Consider the following 17,027-nt stretch of genomic DNA (forward strand, 5'->3'; position numbering starts at 1 on the left):
CACTTTGTGTATGTCATTTCATTGGGCGATGACGGACCTACGTGAATGTCAAGATTCTGTGGATTTCCTGCTGGTGTAACACTATGGCCTGTTAGCTGTCAGAGCATGCTCAGAGCTGGAGAGCCACAGGTTGCAAACCATGGCGTATATCCTGCAAGTACAATGTTGCTGTCGTGATGCATTGTGGGTATACTAGAGTTGTGTAGAGGCACTGTGTTCTCACGGATTGGAAGTAGTGACCTACAGAATCATATATGTAGCTTTCAGACTGCTGTCACACATGGCAGCCAAAACTAAAGGCCCTATTAAACGAAACGATTATTTGCCATATTTGGCCGATAATCGCCTTGTGTAATAGAAGGCAACGATCAGCCGTCATGAACAATGTCGGCTGATCGTTGCAGTAGTTTGTCTTTCAACATGTTGAAAGACAAATGACTAATACAGCAGCGATCTGCTGTCATCGCACCGTGGAATAGGAGTGCCATCTGCTATGGGCTGCCCTGACGTTCTAGTGATCACCTGCACTGATTCCTTAGTGTGAACGGCCCCATAGGCTGAGATGTCAGTATTGTTCAGTATTGCTTGTCCTTATGGTTGGGCTGACCAAAGCCAAACTGAAAAGACAGCAATCTGGTGCATAGCGAATCATTCTGTACTGCAAGTGAAATGGACGTCACAGACTAATGGTGCGTTTACACAGGCAGATTTATCTGACCAATTTTGGAAGCCAAAGTCAGGAATGGACTTAAAAAGACAGGGAATCTCAGTCTTTCCTTTATGACCTGCACCCTGTTTATAGTCTGTTCCTGGTTTTGGCTTCAAAAATCTGTCAGATAAATCTGTCTGTGTAAACGCACCATAAGGGTCCTATTAGACAAACGATTGCAAACGAGCACTTTTGGGAACGACCTAAAATCATTCACCACAATACATGGACCGATAGTTTTTAGTTACAATCGCAATTCTGATCGCTTGTATACTCTAGTATACAAATGATCATATTTCTCAACGAATGTTTACATACACTGAAAGATTTACCAACAATTACCAATGATTTCATGGTAAAAAAAAGAGAGGCTTGATCAGCTCACCTCTCATCTGTGGGCGATTTGTCCTTAAAGGGGTAGTCCACCAAAAAAAAATTTCTTTCAAATCAACTGGTGCCATAAAGTGCCAGAGATTTGTAATTCACTTCTATTAAAAAATCTTAAGTCTTCCAGTACTTATTAGCTGCTGTGTGTCCAGCAGGAAGTGGTGTTTTCTTTCCTGTCTGACCCAGTGCTCTCTGTTGCCTCCTCTGTCCATGTCAGGAACTGTCCAAAGCAGGAGCAAATCCCCATAGAAAACCTCTCCTGCTCTCCAGACTGGAAATAATACAACTTCCTGTTGGGCATACAGCAGCTGATAAGTACTGAAAGGCTTGAGATTTTTTAATAGAAGTAAATTACAAATCTCTGGCACTTCATGGTAGCAGTTGATATGAAAGAAAAAAATTTTTGGTGGACTACCCCTTTAATTGAAATGGGTAGAGGGGTGGGGCACAGATCCCAACAGTAGCCGGGTGTGGGTTCACAGTAGAAGCAGAAGGATTAGGTTTATGATCCAGCACTCCCGGACGTGTAGAAGAATTCTATGTTAAAACATAACTTTTAATTCATTTGTAAGGTCATAAAACCAACGTGTTTCGTGCAAAGGCGCCTAATCACGATTAAGCGTGTTGGTTTTATTTAACAAATGAAATAAAAGTTACAATTTAACATAGAATTCTTTTACACATCTGGGAGTGCTGGATCATAAACCTAATCCTTGTTCTTCTACAATGATTTCACAGTCCGCTCAAAAGATGTGATTAATGACACACAGACAAATTTTTAGCCGCTTGACCAATGCCTGCTTATACACAGATGGATTATCACTTAAATTCGAATGATATAACAAATTTTTGCACAATAATCATTCCGTGTAATAGGGCCCTAAGGCCTCATCCACACACCAGTTTTTCTCTTGGATCAGTAATGTCCTGGAGAATGAATCAGATCTGCAAAAACTGTTAGGAGGGTAGAAAAATATAAAGTGCTGCGGAATCTGCGGATACATTCTATTATTATCAACAATAAATGGCCACAGGGTGGAGCTTGCTAAGAAATGCTTCAGTGAGAAATGCACCGCACACTGGTGGTGCATCCATGTCTCATCAGTTAAAAATGGACCCATTGACTTCCATTCTGCAAAGATGTACTGTATCAGTGCAGGTCCTTCTTTTTTTGATCACTGATCAGTGATCAAAAACTTATGTGTGGACGACAAATGGGTCATTTCTTGTCGGTGAATCAGGATCCTGATTCTCTTCTTTAGGATTGATATTTTTAGTCACTTTGTAGACATTGAAGTGGATAGAGAGTAGAGATCTGCCAGTGTGTTGTGTGTGGTTTCTTGGGGTGTATTTGGGGGGCAGTAAACAGCCCTGAACGCTCTTCTGGATTGGGATCTACACCCTGACTTGGCCACTTCAGGACATTTTTGTTTTTGAGCCATCATTTTCCTTTTTCCTGTTCAAGTCTGATGACTTTACAAACTTCTACTTTTCCTGACCGGTACCGTTAGTGCTGGCATTTTCAGCTGTAACTGTTTGTACAGAAGGTGACATCCCTCTAGTTCTAGTCTTTGGTGTCTGAAGGTTCTGCATGAATCAACATTTAACAGAATAGCAATTACCGATCACCAGTCCCTCCCATGTTTTTAATGAGGGCTTGAGGTAGCGGAAGCAATATTAATCCATGGCCCTTCTCTACCGCACTCATTAACAGTGTTCCTGGAAGAGTGGGCAGCTGAGGGGACGGCACACTAGGCCGTGTCTTTACAACCTCATGTCAAGCTCTCTTAAAGGGATTTTTCCAATTTTTATGTTTGATTAACAGGGCCTGTAACTTTCTTATATACTTAGTGTGATAATTCTCCATAATTTGCAATGACATTTGGTTGCTTTCAATAAGTGACAAGAAGACTTTTGGGAAGTGGGATATGCAAAGTATCCCTCTGATATGTCACCTTTTGGCAGTAGCTTTCCCTTCAGGTCAGTGTGATTCCTTTAAGAAGCCTTAAAATACAACCATGGGTTTAATAAGCCAAGCCAGAAACGGGTCGATCATAATATGGGCTGTTAGGGTGGCCACCTAAACCAACCACATTTGATCATGTCACTGGCCTACTAGAAGATCTTCTGGTGGATCCTATGATGATGACAAAGGGCGGGGGGGATTTCACCTCCCACATGTAGGGCAATCTGCTAAAGGGGGGGCTATACAGGGGGCCATCTATCAGGGAAAAAACACGGGGGGGATCTAAACGGGTGGCCATCTACTATAGGAGGACTACACATAGGACCATCTAAATAGATGCCTACACAGTGAGCCATCAACTATAGGCGAGCCTACACAGGGGGCCATTTACTAGAGGAGGTCTACACACTGGGCCATCTTCTAAAGGGGGGCCTACACAGTGGGCCATCTAATTTAGGGGGACTACACAGAGGATGCCATCTACTACATAGGTGATGCACAGAGGGCGCTATATACTAAGTAGTGGAACTACATATGGGTGACGTTACATGAAGAAAAAAGACTTTTATTCCAATGACAGCGAGGACAAAGAGGCAGGACCTAGGCGTGTAATACCTCTCGCCACTGCCAGTAAGCAGGCTTACTGATATGAGTGCGTTTGTCGCTGTAGGGTTCCGCATCTGTGCGCCTGCCTGGAAATCATGGATTCACCAATAGGCAGCCTTAGGGCTTTATCCAACGTTAGCGGCAACCGCTAATCAAATGCCGTACATTCGATCTCTAATAGTGTTTATTGTGTGGGTTTGATGACACGATCGGCCATGGAAGTATTCCAGCATGTCCAATAAAGAAACAATAAGTGTAAGTGACACTGAGACTGAATGGATTGTTATTCGAATAACTAAAGATGTGTGGAACAACCCCCACATGTTTCATCATCAGCTGCTTGCTATAAAGTATGAGTATTGTTACATGAATACTGAGTCACCATAGATTTACTGTAAAATGGCGCCGTTTACCTATCATTGTTAATGTCTATGGTTTTTTGGTTTTGTCACTGGTTTGTTACCTTGGCCAAATCCTCTTATTAATAGCTTATTCTCTGTAAGGTTATTAAAAATACATGTACCTCTAGTTCATAGTTTCTCAGGGCTTGTCTTATCCATTGTTAGTCAGCGATGTGACGCCGTTTGGTCATATGTCGAGTCATCGGATCAGAATAACACAGGAAATGCAGGGGTGACACACGAGTAGCATAGCAGGCTAACCCTGACCTGTTATAGTTAATAGTAAATTACCTTGACCTGATCCATGAATGGACATGTAAATTAGTCTAATTGACACAGATAATGGTTCTCCCTCCAGGCTCCTATACTGGACATGACCTTATGGGAAGTAGTGTGACAAATTGTTGCTATGAGTCTAGTGGTATCCTGTGTTACCAGAGAATCCTCCAAAGCCACCAGGGTCAAGAGTGTAATTGCTATCAAAGAAACATTGCCCACTGTGTAGGAATCCTCCTAGGTAATGCAATTGTGTGACAGACCTGCTTCACCTAATGTACCTGGAAGCCCTTTAGTAATCAGACATTTATCACCTCTAACCATACAATAAACAATTCTAGGGTTGAGTAATGGGATGCGACCCTTCTGGGTGTCTTATTTGTTTTTTGGTGACATTTATGGTCCTTTGTTCCTTTATTCTAGTTTCTAATCTCTTAAAGGGATTCTCCATGATAGATAATCCCCACTTTTAATAACAGTACCTTGACAAACAGCTGATCATAAAGTGGTCTGATGCCGGGATTTTCAGCGATTTCCTGTAATCTTCAAGGAAACCTTGCTCAGTCTCGCTGTGGCACCAGCACAGTAAGTCAAGCATAAAGGTGCCGGTACACTTAAGACTGACGTCTAAAGCCCCTATTCCACGGGCCGACTTGAGGAGCGCACTCGATTGCTCCTCGTTCGCCGCTCACTGCTGCCGCTATTTCACGCGGCAGCAGCGAGCAGGTGAGTCCGGGGAGCTGCGGGAGGGCGCTCCTATTCCACGGAGCGACTGCAGCAGATCGTGCTGTATCAGTCGTTTGTTTTTCAACATGTTGAAAAACAAACGACTGCAACGATCAGCCGACATGAACGATGTAGGCTGATCGTTGCCTTCCATGGCACGGGACGATTATCGGCCGAATACGTCCGATAATCGTTCAGTGGAATAGGCCTTTAGTGTATGAAGGCCATCAGTATATTGTGTTTGGGGGTTTTCTGAGTCTCTACCAAGAGATGATGGAATTTCTCTGCTTGACCGCTTAGTTCTGTGTGAGATAAGCTGTCTCCAGAGCTGCAGCACATAAATGTTTGGCCCAGACAAGGACAGGAGGGATAACAGTCGACTAAATGATGGTTCAGCCAAGAGTTGTTGCATGTGCATATGGTGTGTTTACACTGAGAGATTTATCTGACAGATCTTTGAAGCCAAAGCCAGGAACAGATAGAGAACAGGTCGTAAAGGAAAGACTCTGATCTCTCCTCTTCTCAAATCCCTGGCTTTGGCTTCAAAAATCTGTCAGATAAATCTCATGTGTGTCAAAACCGCATCCCTCCAGCTGTTGCAAAACCACAATTCCCACCATGCCTGGACAGCTAAAGCTTTGGATTTGGCTGTCCAGGCATGATGGGAAATATAGTACTGTAACAGCTGGAGGGCCGCGGTTTGGAGACCCATGCTCTACAGACAGATGAGGTTGGTGGAGAGAAGGCTTTGGCATTGAAAATCTTAACAATGCCGACCTTTCTTTCGACCAACATCATCTGCATCGTGGAGAGAGCTGTCTTGTTGCAGCATAACTGAAGCATGAACATTCAGTGCTGCCAAACATTCATGTATATGATGAGGACAAGACAGGACAGTCAGCTGAACAAATGTTGGCCAACAGTTATTGTTGGTGTATGGCAACCTACATAGTCTAATACCAAGGTAGAAATACTCTTTTTGAAATGTAATCTTTTTGGATTAGAGAACCTGAACAGATGACCCAGCTCTAATAGGGGGGGTTCACACTACGGAATCCGCGCGGATAAGTTCCGGCGGTATCTGGCGCTAGTACCCGCTCACTGCCGCACGCGTCTCTGCCTGTGCCATTGACACCATTCTATGGCCAGACAGATTCCGCATTCTGCCTAAAGAATTGACATGTCGCTACTTTCGGCGGAATGTGGAATTGGCCGGCCATAGAATGGTGTCTATGGTGCCGGCAGATATGCGCATCTCCGCGAACGACTTCTCTGTGATAACAAAAAGAATGGTTAGTAGAGATGAGAGAGCTTGCCAAATGTTCAGGGTCAGCCGAACCTGAATGCTCGGCATTTGACTCCCGGTGTGTGGAAAAGCTGGATGCAGCCCTAGGCTATGTTCACACAACATGGGGCTAGATGATCTTTAGCGCCACAGACAGGGCCATATTTGCCACTAGACACCCGTGGTCCGGCACCCACAGGACACATTTTTTGTTAATTTTTTTTTTTTGTTAACCCCCTCTCCGCCGCCCCACTGCTGCTGACGTCCGCGCCTGGGGGTGGTTCGATGGGTCGGCCGGGGTGTAGATTAGCAGCCAGGGTGAGCTGCCGGCACATTGAGCCTGTCACACAGGCCGGAAGCTCACAGTGCAGCCCCGCAGCGCCCGGACTTCTCCTCTGCTCGACACCAGCGCGATGACGTCACTTCATGTGCGCTCCCGAGCAGGGGAGAAGTCCGGGCGCTGCGGGGCTGCACTGTGAGCTTCCGGCCTGTGTGACAGGCTCAATGTGCCAGAAGCTAACCCTGGCCCTGCAATAGGGGGGAACACCTGCCTGCCTCTTCCCCCCGGCTGCTCCCTCTGCCCCTCGACCACTCCCCCTGCTTCTCATCTGCTCCCCCTGCCACCCCTAGCCTCTGCCCTGCCACCCCCAGCATCTCCCCTGCCACCCCCAGCGTCTCCCTTGCCACCCTCTGCCCTGCCACCCCCAGCGTCTCCCCCTGCCACCCCCATCTTCTCCCCCTGCCACCTCCAACTTCTTCCCCTGTCGCCCAGCTTCTCCCCCTCCCCCTGTCACCCCAGCTGCTCCCCTTGTGGCCCCAGCTGCTCCTCTTGTCGCACCAGCTGCTCCCCCTGTCACCCAGCTTCTCCTCCTCCCTGTCACCCCAGCTGCTCCCCTGCCCCTGTTACCCTAGCTCCCCTTCTGCCCCAGTCACCCCAGCTTCTCCCCCTGCCACCCCCAGCTGCCTCCCTTCCCCAGTCACCCCCAGCTGCCCACCTGCAGACTAGTTGTGGTCGGAGAAGTCTTCATGATGACTGCGCCAGATGGAGAAGAAAGCAAAAAGTGAGCCACGGCAATCAGAGAAGGCGTCACCTTTGAGTCATTAGTAACTGCACTGTAATCACTTTTGTGTGCAGAGCCTGTGTACCATTGGGGTCTAAATGGTATTGTTTGCGGTAGTGTACTGACACAGCCCCACGGTCACTACAGTACACTAGCACAAACTTTTAAACTAGGATCCAACTACAACAGTTGCAGGCACTACAACTCCCAGCATATCCTGAGGGCTGAAGACTGTCAGTACAAGCTGGGAGTTGTAGTGCCCGCAGCCGTTGTAGCCGCAGCCGCAGAAAACTGACATATCAGTTTTCTACGGCGCCGCTAGAGATCCCGGCCGGAGTGTATACTATAGGGGACATTTATTAAGTCCGGCGTTTTTTACACCAGACTTATCCCCGCATCTCCGGCGCTACAGAGATTTATGTAGAGGCGGACTGTCTCTACATAATTCCCGTGCGCGTCGGTGCGCACAGCCGAAAACCTACGCCACCTGAAAGGTGGAGTAGGATTTCGACGTATCTTTGAGTTGAAAAAATGATAAATCGCGCGGACTCTGAGTCCGCGCCCCCCGTTCCGCCCCCTCCCCGCCCCCCCTGGCGTACTCCGCGTGAAGTGCCGATATGCGAATATTTTATTCACAAATCGACCATTTGCGAATAAAATCATTCGCATATCGGCACTTTACGCTGAAAATCATCAGTTTGCCGGATGATGCATGTCCCCCTATGTGTAAACACTCCGGCCGTGATTCCCACAGAAGGCAGCACTACGTAAGTCCCGTGGGAATCACGGCCGTTGTAACAACAGCCGTGATTCCCACAGAACTTACGTTGTGTGAACATATCCATAGGCTGCATCTGTTTTCCTGGCAGCCCACAGTTGCTGGAAGACTCCTTTATTTACCGTTTAATAGGAAGCTTTGCAACATCTTTAAAATTCTTATTCTTTTGGTATGAAACAAATGATATAAGAAAGTTGCCGAACATATATTGTCATTGTCAGTATATAGGGATTAAGATGTATTTACATCAAACTAAAGAAAACCTTTAAGCCATATGTGCAAGGTAAAATGAAGAAAATGTCAACAGAATTCTGGGAACTGTCATCCGCCTCTGTCAAGGTGACAGTCTTGTAAATAAATTAATTTACATTTCTCTTAGTTTTTCCAATCAGAAAGTGGAAAATTGCTTCTGATTTAATGCGATGATTAGAGCCGCACATTAGATAGGCCGTGACCCTTGTTATCTGCTGTTAATCACTATGCCAGGGACTAGCACTAATGTCACCCAGACTTCCTGAGATGGGGGGGGGGGGAATACTTTTCTATCATCTCACAGCAAAGTATTCGAGCTCTTCCATTGCGCCTCTGTGCCCATACATTACCGTATGCCCCATTCCCTTACTGAATTGCATGACTGTGATTCTCGCCCCAGGAGGTTGGTTGGCATAGAGTCCCTGGCAGGTGTCTGTTTATGAGGATGTATTCGTCGGTAATAGACAGCAGGGACCGGCATATTACTTATGCATTATTTGGACTGCAGAGCTTATAAGCACAATTAGATTGTGTTGACATAAATCAGATCACGGCGAGCTTTATAAAATGGAATAAAGCCGCACGAGAGGAGGTTATTATTTGTATATAAATTCCAGCAGCTGGATACCCGGGGGGTGGGGGACTACATTACTAACAGAGTAGACCTGTCACATCCACTCTGATGCTGGGACTTAGTAATATTCAATATATCAGTCTATGTTTGAGCTTGGTGCATTGTTTCTTACTGATTATTAATTTAACTAAAAGGGGTAGTTCACAAATAAAAATATATTTCAAATCAACCGGTGCCAGAAAGTGAAAGAGATTTGTAATTTACTTCTATTAAAAAAATAAATCTCAAGTGTTCCAGGATTTATCAGCTGCTGTATGCCCTGCAGGAAGTGGTGTATTCTTTTTTCATCTGGAGAGCAGCAGAGGTTTTCTATGCTACTGATCTGGACAGCTCCTTACATAGGTGGCAGCAGAGAGCATTGTGTCAGACTGGAGAGAATACATCACTTTGTGCAGGACATACAGCAGCTGATAAGTACTGGAAGACCTGAGATTTTTTTTTTATAGAAGTCATTTACAAATCTCTGGCACTTTCTGGCATTAGTTGATTTGAAAGAAATTATATTTTGCTGAACAACTCCTTTAGGGCTTGCGGTTTGGTGGGTTACATACATATGTATATGCCAGTTGCTGGTATTGTCACAGATCATGTTGCATTATAAGTAGGTTTTACATCACAGGGATATGCCTCTGTTCTTGAAATGAATATACATATATATATATATATATATATATATATTTTTTTTAATTTATTTTATTTTATTTTTTTTTTAATCCCCCTGTATTTCACCCTTACACATTGACACACAGACACAGGAAGGCAAGTCATCCATTTATTAAGTTTATTGGTTGAACCATTATGTTCTAATGCAGCCCATACAGAATCAAGTACAAATCTACACAAATGTCTGGCCCCTTATTTAAAGGTCAGGGGTCCGGCAGAATAAGGAAGGGTACATGGCAGTCTCTGGGGTGGGGGGTCAGGGATTGAGACAGTCGGAGCTGTCCAGTGACAGGTAAATCTGAGCTTTGCACTGGAAGGTGCTGGAGGTGTCTGGGAGCAGCTCGCAGCTGTGGAGGTTCGGAGACACGTCTTTTACACACAGCGCCTAGAAAAGAGATAGAATAAAGATAATACAAAGGTCATAAGTAAAGTTGTATCATATATATATATATATATATATAAATTCCATAGTGCACCTGTGGAAATATATAGAAGGCTATATTCACACAGTATTTTTGCTCAGTATTTTGTAACCAAAACCAGGAGTGGTTTGAAAGCACAAAAAAGGCAATGTTCCCGCACTGTTAAAATTTAGTGGATGGCCGCCATTTAATAACAAATAACGGTGGTTGTTTTAAGATAATGGCACTATTAAATTGAGGCTATTAGATTTCAGCAGTGTGTTAACATAGCCTTTCTGTGTTTTCAATCCACTCCTGGTTTAGGTTGCAAAATACTGAGCAAAAATAGTGTGTGAACGTATCCTATAATATGGGAATACCCTTTAAGGCTATGTCATCAATTTCTGATCACGAGGGATCTAACATCTGCAATACCCACCTATTGTGAGAAGGAAGGGCATGTAATGCTGGTGGAGTGCTGGAACCCTTCACTGTTTTTCCCTTAACAGGGTAGTTGTGCAGGGTACTGTAGCTGATCCCCATTCAAGTAAATGGGGCTGGCTACATTTTCTTACTATTCTCAGAACTGGTCCCCACTATAACTTAGCTATAGGACTGAAACAAGGACAGATAGTTTTTTTTTTTTTTTTACATAGAAAAGTAACAGATAAGTAATCGGATGTGACCCCATGAATAACCCTTGACATATTGGGAAATATCAAAGCCTTGAATTGTCTTTGATTGTCTGAATTATTTTCAGACCACAGTGAAGGAAACTTTAAATCTACTAGCTTGAACCCAGTAAGTGAGAAATAGCGAAACCTTCAGCAACCAGATTGCTGCTTAGATTTCGGCCTCAGACACATAAGAAACTCCTCAATGATTCCTTATAGTTTGTCCTATTATAAAACTTCCAGTTAAATTAACTTGATAGTTTTGCAGACATACCTGGTTGCATATAATATGTAACCCAGGACTAAGGGTACCTTTACACAGACAGATTATCTGGCAGATTTCTGAAGCCACAAAGCCAGGGACAGACTATAAACAGAGAACAGGTCCTAAATGAAAGACTGAGATTTTACCTCTTTTCTAATCCATTCCTGGCTTTGTCTTCAAAAATCTGTCAGATAAATCTCTCTGTGTAAAGGCCCCCTTAGCCAAGAAATATAAATGCTTAAGGGTACGTTCACACTTACCGGATCTGCAGCGTATTTTCTGGTGCAGATCCGCAGCGGATTTCATTTAAATAACTGAACACAGCATCAAATCTGCACCATCAAATCTGCTGCAGATCTGCTGCGGATCCTGTAGGTGTGAATGCATCCTAAAGGAACTTACCATTTGAGTCAGTAGTTGGAATAATGTGATATGGAGAATAAATTGAATACTCACCATACTTTTCAGCAACGCTCCTTGCCGTTGGCTACTAAAATTGTTCAAGAAGTTGTCTTCCATATTCTCTGCACTGTCCCCTGCATTTTCTGGCTCTGAGCGTCGAATGTCTGGAGATCTGCGGATACCGGACAGCAGCCCTGATGCTCTTCCCACAGAATAGTAGCTGGGGCCGGTCGTCTGCTTGTACCAGGCATTGGTGCCTTGGCAGGAGAGCAGCAGAGCTAGGGCACTGCATATCAAGGTGAGACGTAGGGAAGAGCGAGAACGTAGAGACAGCATGATGAGGATGTGCAGCTTGGGGCTGTGCTGAGAAACGAGTCTGAAGGAGGAAAGAGTGGCAGACTTTTATAGAGAAGAGGGGTGTGCATGCCAACTCAGACCAGGAGGGGAGGATGGCGGTGTGCGAGATGACTGGGGGTGGAGGGATGTTGTTATTCTCATATTAAGCCCATGACAGCTGTCTGATCAGTCAGTAAATCTGCAAGAAGCCCAGGGCGAAGGATATGGAGATGTTCTTCCAAGTGACAGATCTGATTTGACTGGGTAGTAAGTGATAAAGAATGGGTAGTTCTGATTATACTGTGACAATTGACCCAAAAAGCCAATCTTCATAGTGACAGATGCTGCATGTACAGGACTCTTAGCTTCCCAGCTAAATAGAAGTGATAGCGAAGACTCTGCCGAGCTGATTCTGTCACACGAGAACATATTGGTAACATACTGTTTCCCTGGGAGATATTGGGGCACTCAGGTTTTATTAGGCAGTCCTATGGAAAGTGCTCGCATAAACTGTCATGGAGCAATCTGTCAGAATAGTATTCCGTTTATCATCTCCAATATCTGCTGCCTGTGATCTGACACTTCCCATTAATCTGACATCTGATGAATTGATCGCTTCTTATCTTAGTCAGTGGGCTGTGATAGACCAGCCGGTGACTCACAAGACTCCCACAGTATACGATGGGGGGAGGCTTAGGTTATCTGTAGGGTGTTCCGTGACATACGTGATGGTGGACAACTCGTGACATACGAGCGTAAAGAAAAACATGTTGTGACGTACATTACTATACAAACTATAGACTGATAGGTATGAGCAGTGCTGTCATGGTTAAATTACAGTAATGTCCCATTACTCCGGCATCAGTTGTACCTATAGGTGCTGGACTGTCAGTCAAGTCTGTGCGCTGTACGTCTGTCTAGAATACACCACAAAACTACACTAACACATTAGTCACCATAGACGCAAATCAGACAATAAAGCATTACAGATAGTCATGAGGGAGTGGGGGCATAAATAATAGGCCAAAGCTTCATTGAAAGACAGATACATAAACAGGGAATGGAGCTTCAGTTGATTTCATTGTCAATATCTAGGCTAGTCTTTGGGTGAGTTGTGGTAGATAGCCAGGCCTCCTGGAATGCCACAAAGGTGTGGTCCAAAAAGCACCAAATGCTATGACAGACTGTTCCTGGGTACACCCCAAAGAGTTGTATCCCCATCTGGGTACAGTTGCTGCTGCTGCCAGCATATCAGGTAACTATGGGTGTGCCAGAGCAAGGTGAGTTCTGTGCAGGAGCCCAATTCTGATTGAGCACAGAACTCGACTTGGATAGTAACACGATCTTCCAGTGGTGGCAGTGACTGCACGCAGATCAGGACAGAGCTGCATAATGGTACAGTAACAGACAGGCCACTGAGAGGAATCATAGAGTGTTGAGGACTGGATGAAAAGGATATTAAAGAAGAAGTCCAGGGTTTTTTTCTAAATGCGGCAGCTGGCAGGGGGTAATTTGATAACAAGTACCAACTTACCTCCCTAAGTGCCCATGGTGAGCAGCGGGACCAGCCTCAGGACTTTTCCCCCCAAGTTGTGATGACGTCACGACTCGGGGAAATGTGCCTGTCCCGGCTGATCAGTGACTGGAGCGGCATCCTGGAGTGGCCAGTCTATCAGCTGGGTCATGATGTGTACCTCCGGGAGCCCGACGGGGGTTCTGAGGCTCATCCTGCCGCTCACCACGGCCTGGGGAGAGGTAAGTCTGTACTTGTTATCAAATTCCCCCTGCCCCTGTTTCATTTTCAAAACCCTTGGACTTCTCCTTTAAGTGATCATTAACCAGCCTATATTGGCCAAGAAGATAACGCTGGAACGTTTGATGCCATTCTAATGAAGTATATTAAGATGAAACCTGAAATTTCCCCCCCATAATGCATGATATGGGGTTATATGTCAGGCAGTTATTACCTTAAAGGGGTACTCCGGGGGTTAAAAATTTATGTTAAATAGATTGCTTTAATATAGTGGTATTACTTTGTTATACATGGCTATGTTCACACAACGTCAAAACAAGACGTCCATTATCGCCGCAATGTAATTGACTTCAATGCAATGCACTAAAGTCAATAGAATGACAGATGTCCAATGCACACAGTGTATAAAATAATGGATGTTGTCTGCACAGACGTCAAAATAATGATCATGAGTTATTTTCGGACATCTATTGCAAACAGCGGACATTATTTTTTAGTAGTTCACACACAGGTTTTTTTTTCACTGTCCTTTTACGGTTTTTACTATTAAATTTAAAGACACATCCAAAGGCCAATTAGTCCACCTAAACTAGAATAATGTACCAACAGCCGTCACTGCACTGACGGGCGGCCAAACAGCCTATTACTTTGTAATATAACTTGATAAAAAATTTTTTTTTTTTTTATATACATATGTACTTCCGGTTAGTGGCAGCAGTTGGGGGTGAGGCGAATCCTCTGTTGCCACCAGGATTTGCGTGAGATGATCGCTATGCAGGAAGCCTCTGCAGTGGGAGCTGCTGTCACCGCTCTGTGCTAGAAGCAGGGGATCAGAGCCCTGCAGCTTGTGTTGGGAACTTGCCCACAGTCTCTGGAGTACCCCTTTAACAGCACATGTTGACATAGGAACTTTAAACCAGTGGCATACATGACATCCAGGCAGGTTATGCGGCTGCTATGGGGTCTAATACACAGGTGGTTGTGGTCAGTCTATGACCCCTCCCCACAATCCATCCAGTGAATCATAATGTGAGTGGTTTGGCTGCCCCTGTGGCCAATCCCCATTCAAACCTACCCCTTTACATTTCGCTTTGGTGCTCCCTACTTGATTGACAATTCTGGTGAAAAGCTTTTTCTCAGTAATTAAACCACTTTACAAAGTTACAAAAACGTTGCAATATGCTTCAATCACCTATCTGCCCCCCTTCCATATCTTACCTCCCCCCAGGAAGTGAAGTAAACTCATTCTCATCTAATGACTGTTGACCCCAGGCTTTTCTGTGGCAGCCATTTTGTGACAATGACATCATCAAGAGGGAAACTGGTCTAAGCCCTGTTAAGCCAGCCTCCCTTTGTCAGATTACTCAGGTTGCTCAGCTGTAATTGGCTGAGAAAGCTGTAAACCATCTAACAGTTCTACAGTCAGTTAGACATCACAGAAGACAAAGTGCATCATGGGAAAGCCCACACCAGGAAGTGAAGAAAAAAATGAAGGCACCAGCTGGAGCTTCAGTTCAGTTTTTTTTTTTTTTTTTTTAATCAGCGCTTTAGTTGTCCTTTAAGGAATCCAGGATCCCCAAGCCAAAAAGCATAACTTCCAACTGTATGTGTACGCACGTATGCAGTTGAAAGCTGTCAGTAAAGACTGCAGGCAGCATCAGACCTGCGGCCTACACTAATAGGCCCCTTTGCTCAGTGGGAACGGGGCCATAGCGGGCAGTGGCCTCCACCCCACAGAGGGCAGGTGCCAATAACATCACTCTTTGGCAACAGCACTGGGGAGGAGGTGGCCTGGCTGCTATGCAAGGGAGATCAATGTGTGGGAGAGCCAATCACTATGTTTTATTTTATGTTTTTTATTTTAACACAAAGAATTTACCTGCCTACATGGGGGTGGGGCCACCTGACTAATAGGGTAACAACCAGCCTAATGGGGGAAATACCTGCCTACATTAGGGGTGAGACTACCTGGCTGATGGGGGATTACCTAGCTAATGGGGGTATTACCTGCCTAATGGGGGAACAACCTACCTTCTATAGGAAATGCACCTATTTACCTATCCACTATTACTGTGTAGTACTCCAAGAGGGGCATTATTACTGCTTGGGGGGCTATAAGATGGGACGTTTTATAGAGGAGGGAAAGGTTTTTAAATAGGATGTTTTTTCTGTCAGATTCTATGTCTATGGCTCTACTAGGCATTGCTCCCACCTAGCCAGAATCCTGCTCCACACTGATGAGGGGAAACACCCCGAAACAGCTGTATGTGGATGGTTACCTAGCCTTGGTTTATCCCTTGTCATTACATTGACTTATAGGGCCACTTAATATGGTGGATTTGGTGGTTTCCTTACAGGAGCTGCCCCTTGGCTGGGTCCTTCCTGGAGGGATATCTGGCTAGTCCTGTGTTTTGAGACTCTTTAATGAGGCTCCACGGGCTCTTCTTTTCCATATTCAAGTTTCCCAGGGGGCAATGCACCTAGGACTTCACTGCATTGAGCGCTTTCACTAGCAGCCGGCAGTGTTGTCGTTTTGGCTGGTCTCCCTGAGTTCAGCAATCTGTTTCTCTTATCTCTGAAAGAAGTCATCACGGTTGGTCTAAGCCTGATGAAGAAAAAAAAGGATGACATTGATCAGAGAAAACGTCACCTATGAGTCACTGGATGTAACTGCACAGTAATCATTTATATGGCCTGCGCAGTGTGTATCTACTCCTAAATGGGGGGTTCGGGAATACTGGTCTGCGTATAGTGGATTTATTCAGTATGGACATATTAGTCAGTCACTATTAGAGATGAGCAAATCTCAAACATGCTCGAGTCCACCCGAACCCGAGCGTTCGGCATTTCACTAGCGGTGGCTGCTGAAGTTGGATAAAGCTCTAAGGTTGTCTGGAAAACATGGATACAGCCAATGACTATATCCATGTTTTCCACATAGCCTTAGGGCTTTATCCAACTTCAGCAGCCACCGCTAATCAAATGCCGAATGATCGGGTTTGCTTATCTCTAGTCACTATGTGTCAGTAATGTTTATGCTTTGTGTGCCAGCTAGAGATGAGAGCATGCTCGCGCCCATCCGAACATGAGTGTGCAGCATTAGTTCACCGGTGGCTGAAGAAGAAGTTGAATGCAGCCCCAGGGAGTCCTGAAAAACATGGATACAGCCTATTGCTATGGCTGTATTCATGTTTTCCAGGAAGCCGAGGGGGGGGGGGGGGGGGGGGGGGGGGGGGGCGGGGAGTGTTGGGTTTGAGGGGAAAGTCATAACTCTCCCCTCGGGACCATAGAATTGGATGATGCGTTTTGCCACAACACAATGACGTGCCTGTGAACATCAGCTGTGAGCCTATTGTACACTGCATCTTTTGTGACTAATAAATCTTACCAATGGTGGATGAATACCCCGTGAGTGATTATTCGCCCAATGCATGTGTTGGACCAGCTGAGAT

At 45.1% G+C, this 17,027-nt stretch overlaps 1 protein-coding gene across 2 annotated transcripts; it reads right to left on the reverse strand.

Moving 5' to 3' along the window:
- Positions 1–9,856: 9,856 nt before the first annotated feature.
- On the reverse strand, positions 9,857–13,521 carry NPB (neuropeptide B). 2 transcript variants are annotated; one of them, XM_069953319.1, is made up of 3 exons: positions 13,357–13,521; positions 11,541–11,862; positions 9,857–10,129 (listed from the first exon to the last, which is right to left on the reverse strand). In XM_069953319.1, exons 2-3 carry the CDS (start codon positions 11,820–11,822, stop codon positions 10,001–10,003), a joined length of 411 nt encoding a protein of 136 aa, XP_069809420.1. In that variant the 5' UTR covers positions 11,823–11,862; positions 13,357–13,521; the 3' UTR covers positions 9,857–10,000. The 2 variants fall into 2 exon arrangements, with proteins under 2 accessions (XP_069809420.1, XP_069809419.1); XM_069953318.1 differs by lacking the exon at positions 13,357–13,521 and having other exon boundaries at positions 11,541–12,176.
- Positions 13,522–17,027: the final 3,506 nt, after the last annotated feature.

Source organism: Dendropsophus ebraccatus, chromosome 14 (genome assembly GCF_027789765.1).
Source record: "Dendropsophus ebraccatus isolate aDenEbr1 chromosome 14, aDenEbr1.pat, whole genome shotgun sequence".
NCBI classification, from domain to species: domain Eukaryota; kingdom Metazoa; phylum Chordata; class Amphibia; order Anura; family Hylidae; genus Dendropsophus; species Dendropsophus ebraccatus.